This window comes from Lytechinus pictus, chromosome 3, assembly GCF_037042905.1.
Source record: "Lytechinus pictus isolate F3 Inbred chromosome 3, Lp3.0, whole genome shotgun sequence".
Lineage (NCBI taxonomy): Eukaryota > Metazoa > Echinodermata > Echinoidea > Temnopleuroida > Toxopneustidae > Lytechinus > Lytechinus pictus.
This window is the reverse complement of record NC_087247.1, coordinates 60387477-60405013: the sequence shown is the minus strand read 5'-3', so window position 1 is coordinate 60405013 and position 17537 is coordinate 60387477. Positions and strand designations below refer to the sequence as shown.

The window sequence follows — 17537 nt, the reverse complement described above, 5'->3', positions numbered from 1 at the left end:
TGTGCTGATCTGAATTTCTAGGTGTTTTCATCAACTACTTGCATGAATGAGAAATGACTGCAGAACATGGGAGATCATTAGAATTGAAAATAATTTATTCCAGTTATCAGAACACATTTATACAAGAAAGTTAACAATTTATTGAAATTAACAATGTTAGTGATCACGTTTGTGACCACATGATAGATGACATTGACAGAGTGAAGGGGGGTAGTAAGAGAGCTAGAGAATCAAAACAGTAACAGAGAAAAAGAGAGAATTTATGAAGGAAAGGAAGAGAAGGGAGGATGGAAGAGAAATGTAGGCACAAAAGAGAGAGATAAAATGGTGAAAAAGAAAGTCTTTCACAGCACATGTACATGTTACAAAATTTCTGTCTAGGTCACAAAGTTTATTCAATTATATAAGGGAATATGCAAAAACAAGAGAAGTTGTTGAAAATTAAATGGAAATAAAAATTGCGATGACTCAAATATAACAAGCCAAACATGTTTTTGAAATATATCATGAATAATGCAGGTTCCCATTAACACTAATTCAATTTATTTGCATGAATTGAAATAGCCACAATTTTAAAAGTATAAGATCAAGTCACACTTGATATTCCAGTCATTTTTTTAAGCCATGCAATAAATGTTAATACACCTTCATGAATCATCTCAACAAATAATGTAAAGGGTATTTCTAAAATGAAGAATAACTCAAGTATTATAATCAAACTATATAAATATATGAAGGAATATTTGATTGGGACTATTGGTAATACAGCTAGTAATACTATGAAATATATTTTAAAGGAAACGGATACATGTATATGAAGACAAATTAATTTGAAAAAAAGGAACCCTTGCTTGGAGAGTAAGTACCTCTATTTTTTAGAAATGAGGTGAGAAACTGAAAGTAAATTATTCCAAGAAAATATGAATCTTGCTAAAATGCTCAAAATTTTAAAGGCAATGAAGACAACAAATTTCAAAAGAATCAATCCTTAGAAGCATGAATGATGGAACAAAGGTAAGGCAAAACATGTACAGAAATAATTGCAGATTATTAGAAGAAGTGCAGATAAATATTTATTCCATTGAAAAATGGGGAGAAAACAGGAAAACACCTGGGGGCCGTTTCATAAAGCTGTTCGTAAGTTAAGAACGACTGGTGAACCTTTCTTACGCGCTAAACCGTCGCCAATGGTGTATACCATTTACCAAAAGAGAGGATCACCAGTCGTTCTTAAAGTCGCTCTTATCTTACGAACAGCTTTATGAAACACCCGCCAGCTATTACAATGAGACTTGAAATGAAAAATGATAAAGAATATTAGATCTCAAAAATGTTCTTCTCCAAAATAGAAAATCCAAAGAACAAAATTAGTGAAAAAATTTGGAAAACTAAATTGATAAAGTTGAAGGTACAATGGATTTTTTTCTTATTGCAGTAATAAAAGGAATCATATAGCATTCCCCTAAGCAGCCATGTTAATTTACTAACAATAAAACATCAAACTGTGATAGAATATTGTTACATGGTAAATGTCATTGTTTTGTCCTCTAACATTATTACTTGTGGGAATGCTCTACATTAACTGGATTAAAGAAGATCACATCTCAAAATATTTCTTTCCAAAAAAACAAAAAACCCACTGTAAATAGTTTGAATAAATTGGTAAAATGTGATTATAGAGTAGATTGTTGGTACAATAGACATTAAGAATAAAACATAAAATTATTTATGATACTGGATAAGTTAAATAGACCATTCAGGGAGACATCAAGACATTCAGTGATAGCATTCAGACCTAAGTTAAAACACCTTAGCTTAGCCCAAATTACAACTATTTCATCTTGATCTCATGTCCACATTTTGAATTGTCTTAATGACTTTCAAAGGCTCTTTTAATAGGTCAAACTGCAACATGAAAAGTTGTGTAAATGGACCAGCATGCAAGGCAACACTGTTAAATTAATGGTGTATGACAATTTCAATAAGATACAATGATTTTCATGAAAAAAACAAAAGTCTAACCTAAATCAATTAAAAGTTGAGTTTGAAATTTCAAAGGTAAACATTGTTGAACTGAAAAAATAAATACAAATAGAATATGTCCCTTAAATGAGCAAATAAAATGAGAAAACAATATATTCAAAGGATGTTTGTCTAGCATTATGGGTTGTGTGATGCTCAGGTGTGGTAACAAGCCATGACAAATTTGCTATTCCCAAATTTAAAAAGTTATATTATATTTGCATGATGTGAGTTTGTATAGCAAGGAAGAGAATCCTGTTTGATATGCATAATTCTTTTTTTCTTCTCTAGTTTGATATGCAAACATATATGATGATGCAAAAGATACTAATTTATCAATATGCATATAAATATATGACAGGCAAGCCTCTGGCAACCTTACCAGATTACATAACCATCTTAAATATTTGGTATGATACATGTTATAAAAGTAAAGGCACATAGAGTTGAGTAAATAAAAATGACAAAAACACACATTGTTCTAAGATGGCAACTCAGAAACCACAAATTTCTTTTTAAACAAAGTAGATCCCCCCCCCCAAAAAAAAAAGGGAGAAGATTGATCCCTACCAAAAAGGGAGAATAGAAAAGTAGGAAGAAACTCCTTATAACAAAGAATGAAAGATAAATGGTTGTGGTATTTTTTCAAAAAAAGGGAGAAGGATTAAAAGGAGAAGGGGGAAAGAAAGATGTAAGGTCAAATGTGAAAAATGAATAAGTGTTAAGGTGCTGAGAAAGAATATGATACAATCAAAAATATAACATGTATCACATACATATATACTGGTATAATGATTAAATCAAAAGCACACTTCAAATATAGAATTTCATCTCCATAACAATGTCTCGCAAGGCTTCTTGCAAGTGTCCAATATGGCTAACTTATAGAATGTAACAAAATAAGTTAAACATCAAGATTTAAATTAGATAATAACCAGTTGAAATTTGCTGTACTACATTTTCCAAGATTTATTTTAACGCCATCATTCCGTTGAAATACATTTATTGTAAATTGTGTTATGGAACATCAAAATGGCAAACACAGATACACCTTAAATTGTACTTGTAATATTACATATTTATACAAATACATGTAGATAGATGTTGAACTACTGTAACATAACATCATGGTCTTTCTCTTTATATCATAGACCATAATTTGATCTGCATGTACTTCTGAAAATGACAGTAAAAATCACGGTAGCAGGATGGTGAAAATTTTATCAAACTTGCATAAAAAGAAGTTGAGAATTCATATTCTCACTGTGCTAAGAATCAATGAAATTTCCTAGATTAGCTTCATAACACATTAGTCAATCACATCTTATTCAAAATGTTTGACTTAAAAGGAACTACGAAAATGCTATTTATGATACTTTTTAATTAAATTAAAGCAGGAATAAAAAACTACTTGTTAATGATATCTTATCAAGACAAAGGAGTTTGTATTATTTGCTGACATATATCACTTGTCATAATTAACCAAATTCAACTGCTCATTTGACATTTGCACCAATTTATTACTTGCATATTCCAAGGTTCCATGTACCCCATATTCCTCGTTCAATTTGTTTCAGACTTTCACCATCCATTTTTTCTGCTCGAATAAAAATCTTTATATTACCAAGGTAGGATTCCCCTTTAATTGGTTTTATTTCAGGTGTGATATAACTACACAGTATACATTCTACTTCTAAATCTCTGTCAAAAATATATTTCAAAATATGAAGAGTGTTTTATAATGTTGAGAGAAGTTTGTCAAAATCAACCTGCCCCCAATTCAGAGAGAAGAGGGCAAATTTCAAATAGCAGTCTGATAAGTATTCCCATATAAACCAAATGCTCATCACATCAATTATTATATTTGATGTGTCACCTTACTATTGTAATTTCAATATTGCATTTGCTTTATGCTTGGTTGAGGATTAGTAATTTGTAATTTCTTCAGAACTTGGAAATCTATCCAAAGAGTAAGATACAATGAAAAAGATTTGACCTTTCTCATATATGCAAATTCCTTTAAAAACGTGACTGAAAAATGATATCCCAGAAGAATAACAGATAAATCAGTTACTAAATCAAAATCCTTGGCCTATTAGGTAACTATCAACATTAGAACATTATTTTTGTACATTTTCTTATATACAAATAATGTTTATGAGTGCAATGGACAGAATACTTCATGAGGTGAAAGATGAAACGATCCATTCAACTCGGCTATGCCTCGTTGAATGGATCGTTCATTTCATCTGTCACCGAATGAAGTATTCTGTCCATTGCACAAATGAAAAGAACATTCATTATTTGGTTAATATATGATAACTATTAAGAATAGATTATTTTTCATATGAAATTTATTAATTTCGATGCAAAATATGCTCCGTCAGTTGATTGTCGCGTACATACAACATGCACGTTGCAAACACCTTACTTGTAGTGCCTGCAGCAGTGCGCGTGTGCAATGGACAAAATCCTATGGATCCTAAATTGCACGGTTGATGACGTCATTGTAAAAATTGACTGAATGATCGATATCAAACAACCAATCAAATGACAAGGATCTATCTAGGTGTCATATAAAATTTAATGAACAATTATCATGTTGACATGATGTTCCTTTGAATTTTATATTGTACTTTTTAATATATACCCAATACTCATCCTCAGTCATGCATGAAGCAAATAAATCATAACATCATGAGAAAAACAGACTTTTATTCAAATATATTCAATGATCAACTGATGATTTAATTCCCCTCTCCTTTTGATTTTTGCACCCACCATTTTGTTACATAAGACAAAACATCTAGCGATTACTCAAGTCCAAGCGAGAACAGAAACTACTAATTTAATAGAAGAATATATAGAGCAACTGACAAACATTTAAATCTCTTTCACAATTTGAATTGGAATAAAAAGAGAATTTACAAACATCTGAACTTTTCATAAACACTGTATTAGGATTTACTCAGCCTTTTCATCCCCACCAAAAAAGCTCTTTGATCAATATGTAGTACTGTTTTTGCTAAACTATATAGTTAAATAATTTCAAAACTAACAAGGTACACATAGCACACTAAACAATAGGGACAGAAACAGATACTCAAAATGAGTTGCTGATAGTATTTACTTCACTTGTAAAATGTTTGTTAACTTTGTAGTCTGTTAGAATCCTGCAAATAGTTATTTCATTATTGCACTCAATCAATATGTTAAACATTCACAAGAATATATCAAACACAAAAGTCAGAAGAAAATGTCCCATATAAGTGAATTAATTATTCACATACAAACAAAATAATAAAGATATTGAATTCATTATACATATTATTGCTCTTTACATTTTGAAGGACTGGTAATCACAGAATTAACTTGAGATGGTATGTTTTAACTCCAAAATTATATTCTGAAAATTTTTCTCTGTCATTTAGTCAATAACACAAAATACACAATCTGTGTCCAGCTTCAGAGCAAGGATCTGATTCAATCAATAACAAAAGAGATAGTAATTTGAGTCGAGTATCAGAGCTAAAAATATCAACATTTCTAGATGCTTAACTTTCAGGATCTGATTGACCTTGTTCTTGAGAAGAATCTTTTGTTCTGAATCTTGGAATGAGGATCTGGACCTCTTCTTGGTCTTGGCTCTCATCTGATATTTTAGACTGGTCCATATCTGGGTCTGCATTCCACTGGAATCCATAATTCTTTTGAAGTTTGGCTTGTCGTGATTGAACCTCTCCATCATCCCTCATCTAAAAATCAGTGCAAACAAACATATAACATAGATTTTATCAAATGGTATCATTTTTTTATTTTACCTATTTTCTTCATGGGGTACTATTATTATAACAATTTGTAAAAGTGAACAATAACAATGGATCATAATTTATATAATTTGTTCATTCAAACAGGCAAATTAACTTAACCTGAGCAATTCAATAATAAAATAGGAATGAAAACAAGAACATAGTTGTTTAAACATAAGTTAAACATTGGATAAGGAATGGCTTTCTGTCTCCATCATTATGATGAGTGTGCATTTCTATTATCAAACTTGGAATGAATTGTATAGCTGTGCTGTTACATAAGGGCTTGTGAACTCAAAACTACTGAAGCGAGACCAATGAAATTTTTCACAGGAACTTCAAAATAGATTGATCTCCCCAAATGTGTTAACATTATTTCATATAAAATTTGAATTAATTTAACTCATGACATGTTTTATGAGAGGGACATTTGTTTGGGACATGCTGTGCATTATAAGGGAGCTGATCACATGTGACAATCAAAATGTAGATAAATGTCATTCTTAAACAAAAATTTTGTCATTTATATTTTTCTATAATTTTCTGCTTTTCTTAAATCTAACATTGATTTTAGAGCCAACTACACAAGAAACTGTTAAATAATTTCAGCTTTTGGTACATCTTTCTCTTAATAACATAACATCCATTTTCCATAAACACATAAAAATAAAACCAATACATGATATTTACTCATTAAAAAAAATAATTTGTTCTTCTAGATCTCAATGTATGCTCAAGAAAAAATAATAATTACTTAATTATGAAAATTCATGTATATATAAATATACATATATATATCTATTGAAATTTATGTTGTTGTCAAGAGATAGAAATACCAATGACTTCAATTATTTGACTGTTTCTCAAGCAGAATTCATAAAAGGAGTAGATTTTCAAACATGTTTACAAGAGAATTTGGAATGTACAGTTCTTCACTAATAAAGTTTTTACAAGAATACGAAACAAGTTTTAATCAAGAAAAATAAAATGAAAGCAAAATTGACTTCAGTTTACTAAATGTTTTTATTCACAAATTCTGACTTTGGAGAAAGCCACTGTTTATATTGGATGATGTCACATTCTAGCTTGAAACTATTGTTAATATGAGACATAGACATCAATATGTACGAAATTTTGACTTACCTATATAAATTCTACTTACCACCAAACTAAAGATCATATTCCTAAAATAGCTGCTATCTTCCTCATTCAATATAGTGAATCCTTCATCTTCAGTCCCTTGATCTGGCCATTCCTCTGGTACATAGCTCAAAATTCTCACTTCAAACTGACTAGCACCTTTAAGAAATCACAAAGTACAGTAAATGTTAATGTTGGCATAACAATGTCAATTGGGATAGCTGTCCAATCACATTGAAAGAGTATCCTAAATGTTGATTTATGATTTTAACTGGGACAAACAAAAAAAGTAATTCAATAATTAGTTGTAAGCAACCTGACATTGGTATGTCATTAACGCTCTAAAAGTGGAGAGCTGGTACCAATTGATTTCATAAAGGCTATTTCAAAATTTAAATGCATAACCAGTAATGATGGATCACCTTGAAGAGAGCTATTTGAGGACTTTCAAATAACATCAAAGCTTTGATCAAAACAATTGTGAATGATTTGCAATATCCATATATTTTTCTTGAAACCAGTTTGTCAGACAAAATAATAACAGGGAACGTTCACCCTGAAGAAAAGATTGTTGTAAAAATAGCAGAAAAAAATACGATATATTGGTGAAGGTTTGAGGAAAACCCATTAAAGATTAAGAAAAATATTAGAATCTTAAGTTTGGATTTGTGACATCATAAACGAGCAGCTGCCCCATAATATGAAATGCATAAATTTCAATCTTTTAGTGGTCCATGATGACATATTTTTGTTTTCTTTTAGGAACGGTGTGAAAAGGTTTGTCTATCAACATACTGAAGCTACAAGTAAAAACCATTCTCAATTTTCTGAAAAAACAAAATTTCATGGATTTTTTACCATACGATATGTAGGTAAGCTGCTTGCATATGACGTCACAAATCAAATAATCAAAATTCTAATAACTTGTTTATTCTTAAATGTTTTTTTTTTTATAATCTGCAATAATTTTCTTTTTTTTCTGCTATTTTTACAATAAACCTTCTTTTTTCAGGGTAAACTTCACCTTTAACTAGAAGAGAAAATATCTATCACTTTTGACTTACCATTCTTATTTACCCCAGATTTCTCTAATTGATCTGAAATGGCTTTTTCAATATCTTGATGATCTGTATCTAGAAACTTGACCTCCTGCTCAGATGATGCCTTCTGATTCTTGTCCAATTTGACCCTAGTGACCCGTACTCTGACCCTGTTGCTTACATCACCAGACTCTGAAGGAGTATTATCTGAGGAGGATGAATCTCTTTGAACACCATCTGAAAATATAGCAGCATTTTGAGAAAAAACAATGGTCATATTAAGCAGTAAATTAAAAAACTTATTACAAGAGCTGACAATGACTGAACCATGGTTAAGTCTGGAAAACAAAAACAAAACATCACTGAGACCATGAAAACAATACACACAAACTCAAAGATATAGAAAATTAATAATATCAACATTAGTATATTGAAAAAAAAAACCAAGCCCTTTTCATACAGGGGCGGAAGTTTTCCAGAAGCGAGACACTGGGGGTGCTTTTCTGATGGTGGCAACAGCAGCGGTGTAACCAACATCATTACCTTAACCAATATTAATTTTACAAATGCCATCATCACTTTGAAAGTATAAGAGCCAATTTCATGAAATTTGGACATAAGGGTAATCAAAAGCCAGTGATCATCTGGCATGGGTTTCAAAAGGAGAATCCAACCTTGGTCATAAAATGTTGTGTGAGAGGAGCTGAAAAAAGTAAAACAGAATGGTGAAAGTGTAAAAGAAATCAGACAAGCAATCAGAAATTTATGGCTGTTTTAAAAATGATACATATAAAGATAATCATGTAGAACATCTTCAAAAATTCATAACTGTTATATGGTTTATATGATATTGTTCAAATTTTCACCTATCTACTTGCCTGATTTTCCTTTTTTCCTCGAAAAAAAACTTTATAAAATTAAATTTGGGTTGAATTCCCCTTTAACCAAAACTTAAAGAACATGAATTTTTAAGATAATTTTAAAATCAGCAATAAGATAAATACAATATCAGATTATTGAGTCAAAGTAAAAGGTAATTTCAGTTCAATTAACTGTAAAAAAATATATATGTTTTGTTAATTAAAACTTACTCACAATATACACAATCATATTGCACCTCACTATATGACAGGTCAGACTAGTCTAACGCCGAGGACGTTGAAGCGGGAATTAGCAACTAACTTGGAACAACCTGGCGCAGATAATCTACTAGATTGATGAGCGCCAACTTAACTCCAACACCAACCAACAAACCATCTTCAATGTGCAGTGAGAGTGAACCACTAATTTAGAATTTATTTTATTTTATTGTAACATATTTATTCAGGATAGAGATATTATGGTCCTGACACACATAAAATTATAAACAAAGCACAATATAATAAAAAAGAGGTAATGACAATGTAATGACTAAAATGGCTCACAGTAAAAATAGTTAATTAAATGGTCTGACCTTGAAGAAAAAACAAGAGAAAAGCAAAGAAAAGGATGAAAGACAAGAGAGAGAGAAAAGGAAAAAGAAAGAGAGAGATAGAGGAAGAAAGAATTAAAAGAGGTCAGTCAATTACAGAACAATACATGTAATGTCATTAAAGGACAGATTTGAGATAATGGCATTTATACATAAACTTAAAAACTTTGAGAGAATTTGCATTCTGAATATCAGATGGAAGGTTATTCCAAACCATGCTGCCCGCATACTTTAAAAAATGGTGTTTAGTGATGCTTGGTCATAGAAACCTAATACGTGTATCATTGGCATAATACAGTGAACTTGTAAAGAAGAGCAGCCTTTATAATAGGCAGATGGTCTTAAGGCCACCGCACACCTTACGACTGTTCGCGATCCGATTTTAGAACAAATCGCATTTTGCTCATTTTCTGAAAATGTGAATGGAACATATAATTTTATTTGAGGTTAAAATAATTGAAAGAATACAAATATAACAATTTTAAAAGATTGCAAGCCTTTATTATGGATTAAAGGCCAGATTAGTTTCAAATCGTAGCCAATCGTTCGACTTCTATGATGTCATTACGACTAGATATTAAATTTGCTTTTATTTTAAGAAAGATGATAGCATAGTCACAGATTTGAACGTAGGTATTCGTACAATGATTTCGAACATTACACAGTAAGATATTCCATGTCTCAATGTTAGCATCAAATTTTACGTTTTATTCCAAAATCGGGTTGCAGACCAATCGTAAGGTGTGCGGTGGCCTTTAGGTTCCTTTATTTTATTTTCTATTCAAGGGACACCAAATCTGTGGCCTTTAAAGACAGGTGGTTGCTAAAGAATGTTTGACAATTAGTCAATATTTTCCAATAATGAGTTTCATAATTTTTGATTGAATAATTTTTATTATTATGAAAGTTGGGTTTCATTTTTATTCATACATCCAGTATATTCAAAAAGTAAATAAAAAAAAAGGAAGAGAACATTAGATATTCCAATGTGACTAAGTCAACACTGCTGCTCCATTGAAATGCTTAAAGTAGGCAAAACTACCAGAGACGGTCCAATTGTTTTAAATAGGGCTCGCATTGCCCTAATCATAACTTAACTTTCTTTTCACTTTCAACGATATCCAAAGGTATTTACCATTTTCTTTCAGCTTCCTAATAAGCCTGTTTGATGTTTCAGTCAAGTGATTCTCATCTAACCCCTCCTCTTCAAATTCCTCCTTGTCCTCCTCCTCTTTCTCCTTCATTTCTTCTTTCATTAGACTTTCTCCAGTGACATCTTCATTGATTTCATCTTCTATAATCATGTCATCATTCATGTTTGTTTCTAAGATTGTGACAGGGTCTGTGGAGGGGCTATCTGATGGTATGTCTGATTGCTGCGATGAATCCTCCAAATCATCATCGATTTGCTATAAGATAAAAGAATAAGATACCATTTAGATATTGCTAGTGTACTCTGTTACAAGTACAAATCATGATACTATACAATATAGATATACATATAGTGTTACAATTTATTGATCGAGTTAACAATATACATCAAAGGAGTTGAATCCTCAATTCCATACTTCCCTCTTCATTGTTGTCCTAAATATCATCCCAATAGCACCCCAAACACACCATTTTTTGTGAGAAAATAATCAGATTGGGTTTACTAGACTTTGCTTAAAAAAAACTTGTATCAAATTGCTTTAAATAACACTTTCTGTAAATTTTGACTTGGTTCTGCCTCCTTTTTTCTCAAACAAAATATTCGATTAACTTGAATATCTCAAGTTATAAAACTGCAAATATATAAGTGTTAGCAGGCAGTCACTTACTTGCATAAAAGTTAGTCTTTTACTCACAAAATGGTAAATAAAAATACTGTGTTTATGAGAGCAAAGGTTGATGGGCATTTTCCATATTCTGCAAAGATTTGCTACTAACTACAGATTCTGAAGAGTACCACTTATGCCATGGCAATCAGTCAGTCGAAGCGCATTAGTGCTTAGTGATCGTTCACTCTGACACATTTTGTTTACAGCAAAAATATAGACCACAATGGAGTTGAGGCAGGTAGCACAGGCTGGTCAGCATTTGACATGATTCAGGAATATTTCATTTATTGTTTATATCCCTTTGAATTGTTTATGTTTTATTCAGCCTTTAGCTGTGATGCATGTTTTCATAAACCATTTTTAAATTGAATTGAACTGAATTGGATGTCGAGCCTCTCCAGAGCTACTGTCCCATGTCCATTTTGCTGTACCTTTCCAAAGCCTGCAACTGATACTTGGAACATCTTTAGGAAAACACGTTATTGGGTAATCATATGATAACCTAATGAAAGTGTGGAGACTTTTCTTAATAATTTAATTCATGATGTCCTGAAGAAGGACAGAGGCAACATGACAGCTCTTGCTCTTCTTGATATGACATCAGCATTCAATAAAGTTGACCATGGTGTACTCTTACAGAATTGATGGTATTGCCTTTTATTATGGTTTAAATCCTATCTCTCTTATCATTCTTAGTGCAAGGATGCTGGTGAAGAAAAGTGTAAAGATAGTCATCTGACATACACAGAGCTGCCAACCTTGTGCAAGCAAAAAAAGGAATCATTATGGCCAAAAAAAGGAATTTCCAACAAAAAAAAGGAATGTGTTAAAACGAACCTTAAAACCACACGCGACAAACATCCAATGCAAAAAGTATGTATGCAGTGAACAATTTAAAAAAAGTTAATCTCTAGGCCTAGTCTGGGCTAAGTAACGGAGTGTTACAATTTGACCCTTAGTCTTGGGCCGTTTGATATAATCTACCAACTTTAATTAAATCAGTAGCAAGGCTTGAATTAAGAATTGAGAGGGGCAAGGCCATTTTTAAATGGGCACTTTCAGCTTGGGGCAACCGGCAAAGTGGCCTTGGATGCCCCAAAATTTCAAGGGGTATCAAGGCCATTCTAAAGGGCATGAAGGCCACTTTTATTCTAGTCAAATGGGCACCTAGGCAAATTTTTCTAAAAATGACAAGTAGCCTAGGCCTTTCATTTTGTAGTGCAACCTACTCCGGCACTTATCAAAGTGAAGATCTGTCGAGAAAAAAATCTTTCAGGGGCACCAAAATCAGTTCTGGTGAACATTTTTAGGGCTCCATTTTCTGGGGCTTCCTTTCCACTTCTAAAATAATTCATTGTTTTATGTTGAGTTTCCTGACAAAACTACCTAATTGTAGACTAAGAGAAAAAAAAAAAAAAAGTTGACATAAATTCAGACTTCTCTTCCCAAGTAACATTGTTTTTGCCAAACAGTACCCTTTAAAATTAAAATGTCATAAAATGGAAGTGTACATGTAACATTCCACAAATATAGAAAAATTATTCATAAATCAATCTAATCTAAAATTCAAATAGATCTATAGATAAGAAGTTGAAATCATTCCACAAAAGTCCCATCGTAAATCACTTCACGATGTGCACAGCTCAGCCTCAATCACACTGCACGCACACTCAATCATCCCCAGCAGTGACAGCACTATAGAGCAGACATCTAGGCCGCCAGAACCAGGGAAGAAATCTTCCCATTCCTGCTAAACTGAATGCTAAAGTGCCGACTTTTTTAATGAATTCCAAAGGCAGTAGGACATCTCTCTAGTATAAATCATGTGAAACTATCAATAAATGTTGAATATCACCCAGAATTATTACTTCAGGGGACAATGAAGAGTTTTCCAGGTCTTTTCAAAGCCGAATTCATCGTATTTGTTTGATACGAGTTGATGAAAATTAACCAGACAGTACCGTTATCCGAAGGGAATTGATATTAATCAATTCAAGAAAATAGCCTCAAAATTTCATTTCTTTATCACTACAATTAATTTTAAAGTATATGAAAAATATCTTTTGATGATTCAATCTTTAATATATATGATGAGTATTTTTGTAAAATTTTGCAAATGGAATAATAATTTCCCTCAAACCTCCAAATCCCCCTCCATTACAAATGGACTTTTCTCTTACTACATTTGGGGAATTACCCTACCCAATTCATCGTACTCCTCGCTCTGCGCTGCAAGAACAAAGTTGGCTCCACTCACCTGAAGAGTGTTGGCCTGTGCGTAAAGACAACGTATTAGCAGTAACGTTAGATCTAACATTCGGCGGAAATCTGATTTTCGGATCGTTTTTTTGTACATAAAACATCACTTTATAGGAAAGAAATTACATGCAAATTTAAGATAAAATATATAAATTCAGAAATATCGTACCTTAGACCGCAGTTACTGTTATTTTCTTTCAAATGATGATCAAAACATAATCATCCTTGATCCTTTCGTTTGTCATCGTAAGTTGCCATCTTGGATGACGTCATCATCCTTACAGACGTATTTACCAGTCACTATACATCGCGATTCGTACCATGCATGCCGCTCGCATATTCAACTAACGTATATGTACGTGCACGCTATCAAATTATTAAAGTGCGTTGGAAAACCGGCCGGCGGGCGTCTACGCACGCGCAAGTACCAGGCTCATCTCGGGCTCAACACGCACTCCACATACATACAATTTATTATGTACACACATTATCAAAATTGTCAAAAAACGTAATTTGAAAAGAAAAACCATAATGCCGTAATTTGAATGAAAAAACGTAATGATTACGGCAAAAACGTAATGGTTGGCAGCTCTGCATACAGTGTTCCCCCTCTTTTCAATGTATCTTCAACCTGGGCAGTTTCATCAATGCATACAACATCAGATACCACTATTACGAAGATGACATCCAATTCTAATGTCATTTCAAGGGACGCACTTGGATACGCGTATCAAGGACATCAACAGGTGTATCAGAGATGCCAACCTAAAGGGATGGTTGTCAGGAATATTTACCATATTTGTCAGGAACAAATGGGAGTTTCTCAGGAACATCCCGCGAAGTAGCATCGTTTATGCGCTCAACCACCCAATCGCCATTGACATTGTGCATGCATGAACCGCGGCTTGCACTCCGCACTTCGCTGTGTATTCAGCAGCAGCGCGCGGAGGCGCTTGCAATAGAAATCTCAGTAGAGAAACTCCCGTTGGTTTACCGTTGTTCACACACACGCTGCATGCACGATACATGTATACACAATACACGCATATACATGCACAATACACAATACACGCATATATACACATGCACAGCAAAGCAATACACATGTATTGTAGTTGTTTTTTCTGTAACCTTTTTATTGTTGCCGTAACACCGTAATTGGAGGAATAAAATCAGAACAAATACGGCGAATCCGTAACGGTTGGCATCTCTGGTGTATAGATAAATCTATTCTAAAGCCAAATCATTTAAGTCAAGAGTTGAGTATCATTGGTTAGAGACAAAGGAATTCTGCATCCATAGTGGGAATAGTAACATTCACCCATCTTCTAAAGCTTGTAACCTTGGTGTAATCTTTGACATCAAGCATGTTCTTCAGTGATCAATTATCCTATATATCATAATATATGAGATACAAACTTAGCAACATCAGCGTTGTCTGCAAGTCCCTGATGTGAGATCCAACTGAACTAGTTCAAGTCCTCAATTCTTCTCGTCTTGAATTCTCCAACTCCCTCTTTCCTAGCCTTTCCAACTATAGCTATCCAAACTTTAACACCTTCAGAACTCTGCAATCAGACTGGCAATCCTCATCAAGAAAGCTTGTCACATACTACCTGTTATTCAGTTCCTTCAAATGTAGGTTTCTGACTTACAACAGTCCATGGCTCATCCCCTGCACAACTCAATCCAGGCATGTCATATACTATGATCAGCATCTGCACTATATTCTTGAAGTTTCTAGATCCCAGCACTCTTGGGGTAGCAATAGCTTTTCCCACCTAGCCCTCTCTTAAACAGTCTTCCTCTTTGTTTATGCCAAGCTTCCTCTGTCTCTTCCTTCAGAAGATTACTTAGGATATATCTTTTAATTGTTATTTCACTTTAATTGACCTAGATTATGTACATGATCCTAGGTAGGTTGTGTGAGTTAATCATTGTAATTTTGTATCATTTCATTCAATTATGTTTTCTTGACTTGCCTCCTGGTCTTTGCTTCTTATCATTAAGTTAAAATTTGTACTTCACAAAAATGTAGCCTTATTTTTAAATATCTCATTTACCTGGCACTGTACATAGTGCCATGAGCATCATGCCTGTTGGATTTGTGCTGGCAACTTAACAAAAAATGTTTTGCCTTACAGGTAATGACCCTTACATTGCATGTACTGCTTCTGTCTATAAAAGAATCATATATATTCAGCCTAAATAATCGTGTAGGGTTACTGCATTAAGTATTCTGGTCTCTGGATGATGACTGAACACCAACTTACATCTAGCACCTTCTCCATAGCATCAATACTTTGAAAAGTTTCTTCAATCTCCTTGATTAGTTCCATAGCTTCTGCTTGATTCTCTGTAGGTAGATATTTGACTGCATCAATCAATACCTTATAGTCCATCTTGAGAAGCTCCATATCATCTTCTTCATCATCATCATCATCACTGCTTTGATCACCTGGCGTCCCATCACCTGAGTTGTGAAAAAATAAACCAATTAGTAAATTACAATCTGCTTATCAGGTATTATAGGATAACAAAACCCTTGGAATTAGTTAGCTTGTGTGAAAATAGAAAAATCAAATAATAAGAGTGCCAATTGCAGAATGCCAATAACATTAGTGATCTCAACATTTAAATGTTTATAACTTTTTTATTATATAATCAATTTCCCTCAAACTTTCATTGATTTGTTTCTTTGACTTTTCAATTTTAAACCTGTCATCTGCTTTCATTTTCCTATCTATGAATTCAATTGCTGGCACTGTTTTAACCCCAAGGGGACATTTTGCCCCCCCCCCCCCTCCCCTCTCAACATTTCATGCAATACTTCTTCAAAAAAAAAAGAGATTTCATATAGTACCTATTCAAATCCATTCCAAATCCTTTTTCTGGAAAAAATTACCATTATTTTTTTCCTTTGCTGATTAAAACTAATTCACAGATTAAAAAAAATTGAATAATGTAACTGATGATTTTCATTCACAAAATTAAAAGACAGAAAATACATTTCTAAGAAATATCAAAAATACACAGAAATACATATTTATAGTTTTGTGTATATTTAATCAAGACGTCTAATTTGATGCAGAAATTTTGCAAACATATGGTTCAATACATAAATGCAACACTGATCTAAGACATGAACAGACATATATCTAAACCTCAGTACCATTAAATGAGGTATGCCAAACTATTTTGTACACCAAAATGTGATTGCTTTTAGAATAGTCAATTGAAGTTTAATTCTATTTCTAAATATGAATTGATAAGTAACCTTCAAGTTGAGAGTTGATTTTCTTGATTGTTCCTTGTACTCCTTCCACAACCTTTGTAAGTAAGTTTGCTAGCTCATCAGGGTGCATGGCAGACGAACCAACCTCTGGGAATGAAACATTGTATTCTATGATTAAAAAAAAATGTATTTTCCCAAAAAATATGTATCTTATAATAAAATGTGCACTGCTATGCAGAGAGTAAGCCTGCCAACATATGAAAATAAAAAAATTGAGTCTCAATCACGGTGCGCCAGCCAATCTGGGTCGCCTAGAAGGGCGCACACACAGAACTGTGACCTGCAGGTCTCTCCTCCCAATGTAACTGATTGGGAGAATGCAGGCGGACCACTACACCAGGGTTTCCCCCTACTCTTATTCGAATAGCGCAGTGGGTTCTTAACGTGCAAAGGTGGTGACTCTCCTCTACACAGGGCCTACATTTAACATCCTATCCGAGGGACAGAGTGTTTTCCACTTAAACATAGCCTGCATCTATGAAACAGGGGAGAGAAGTTTACACACAACGCACTGACTGGCTTCAGTCATCCGTCCGGGATGGACTCGAACCCACGATCTTTGGTTCGACAGGCAGACACTTTACCTACTGAGCCAACTTCGCTCTCAATTTGAAAAATAAATTAAGTAATAAAGTAATGTAATTAAAAGTAATTGACAGTAATTTAAGTCAATTACAATTT

At 33.1% G+C, this 17537-nt stretch overlaps 1 protein-coding gene across 1 annotated transcript in view; it reads right to left on the bottom strand.

Annotated features, from left to right (window-relative positions):
• Positions 1-77: 77 nt before the first annotated feature.
• The window catches only part of LOC129256873 (protein OS-9-like), a 41710-nt gene continuing 24250 nt past the window's right edge, over positions 78-17537 (bottom strand). Inside the window, exons 7-12 of the mRNA XM_064097502.1 lie at positions 16839-16943; positions 15835-16034; positions 10618-10891; positions 8036-8248; positions 6994-7130; positions 78-5777 (exon numbers count right to left, since the gene is read on the bottom strand). Of these exons, the coding sequence (XP_063953572.1) occupies positions 5577-5777; positions 6994-7130; positions 8036-8248; positions 10618-10891; positions 15835-16034; positions 16839-16943 (1130 nt within the window). The 3' untranslated portion in view covers positions 78-5576. The remainder of the gene's footprint in view (positions 5778-6993; positions 7131-8035; positions 8249-10617; positions 10892-15834; positions 16035-16838; positions 16944-17537) is intronic.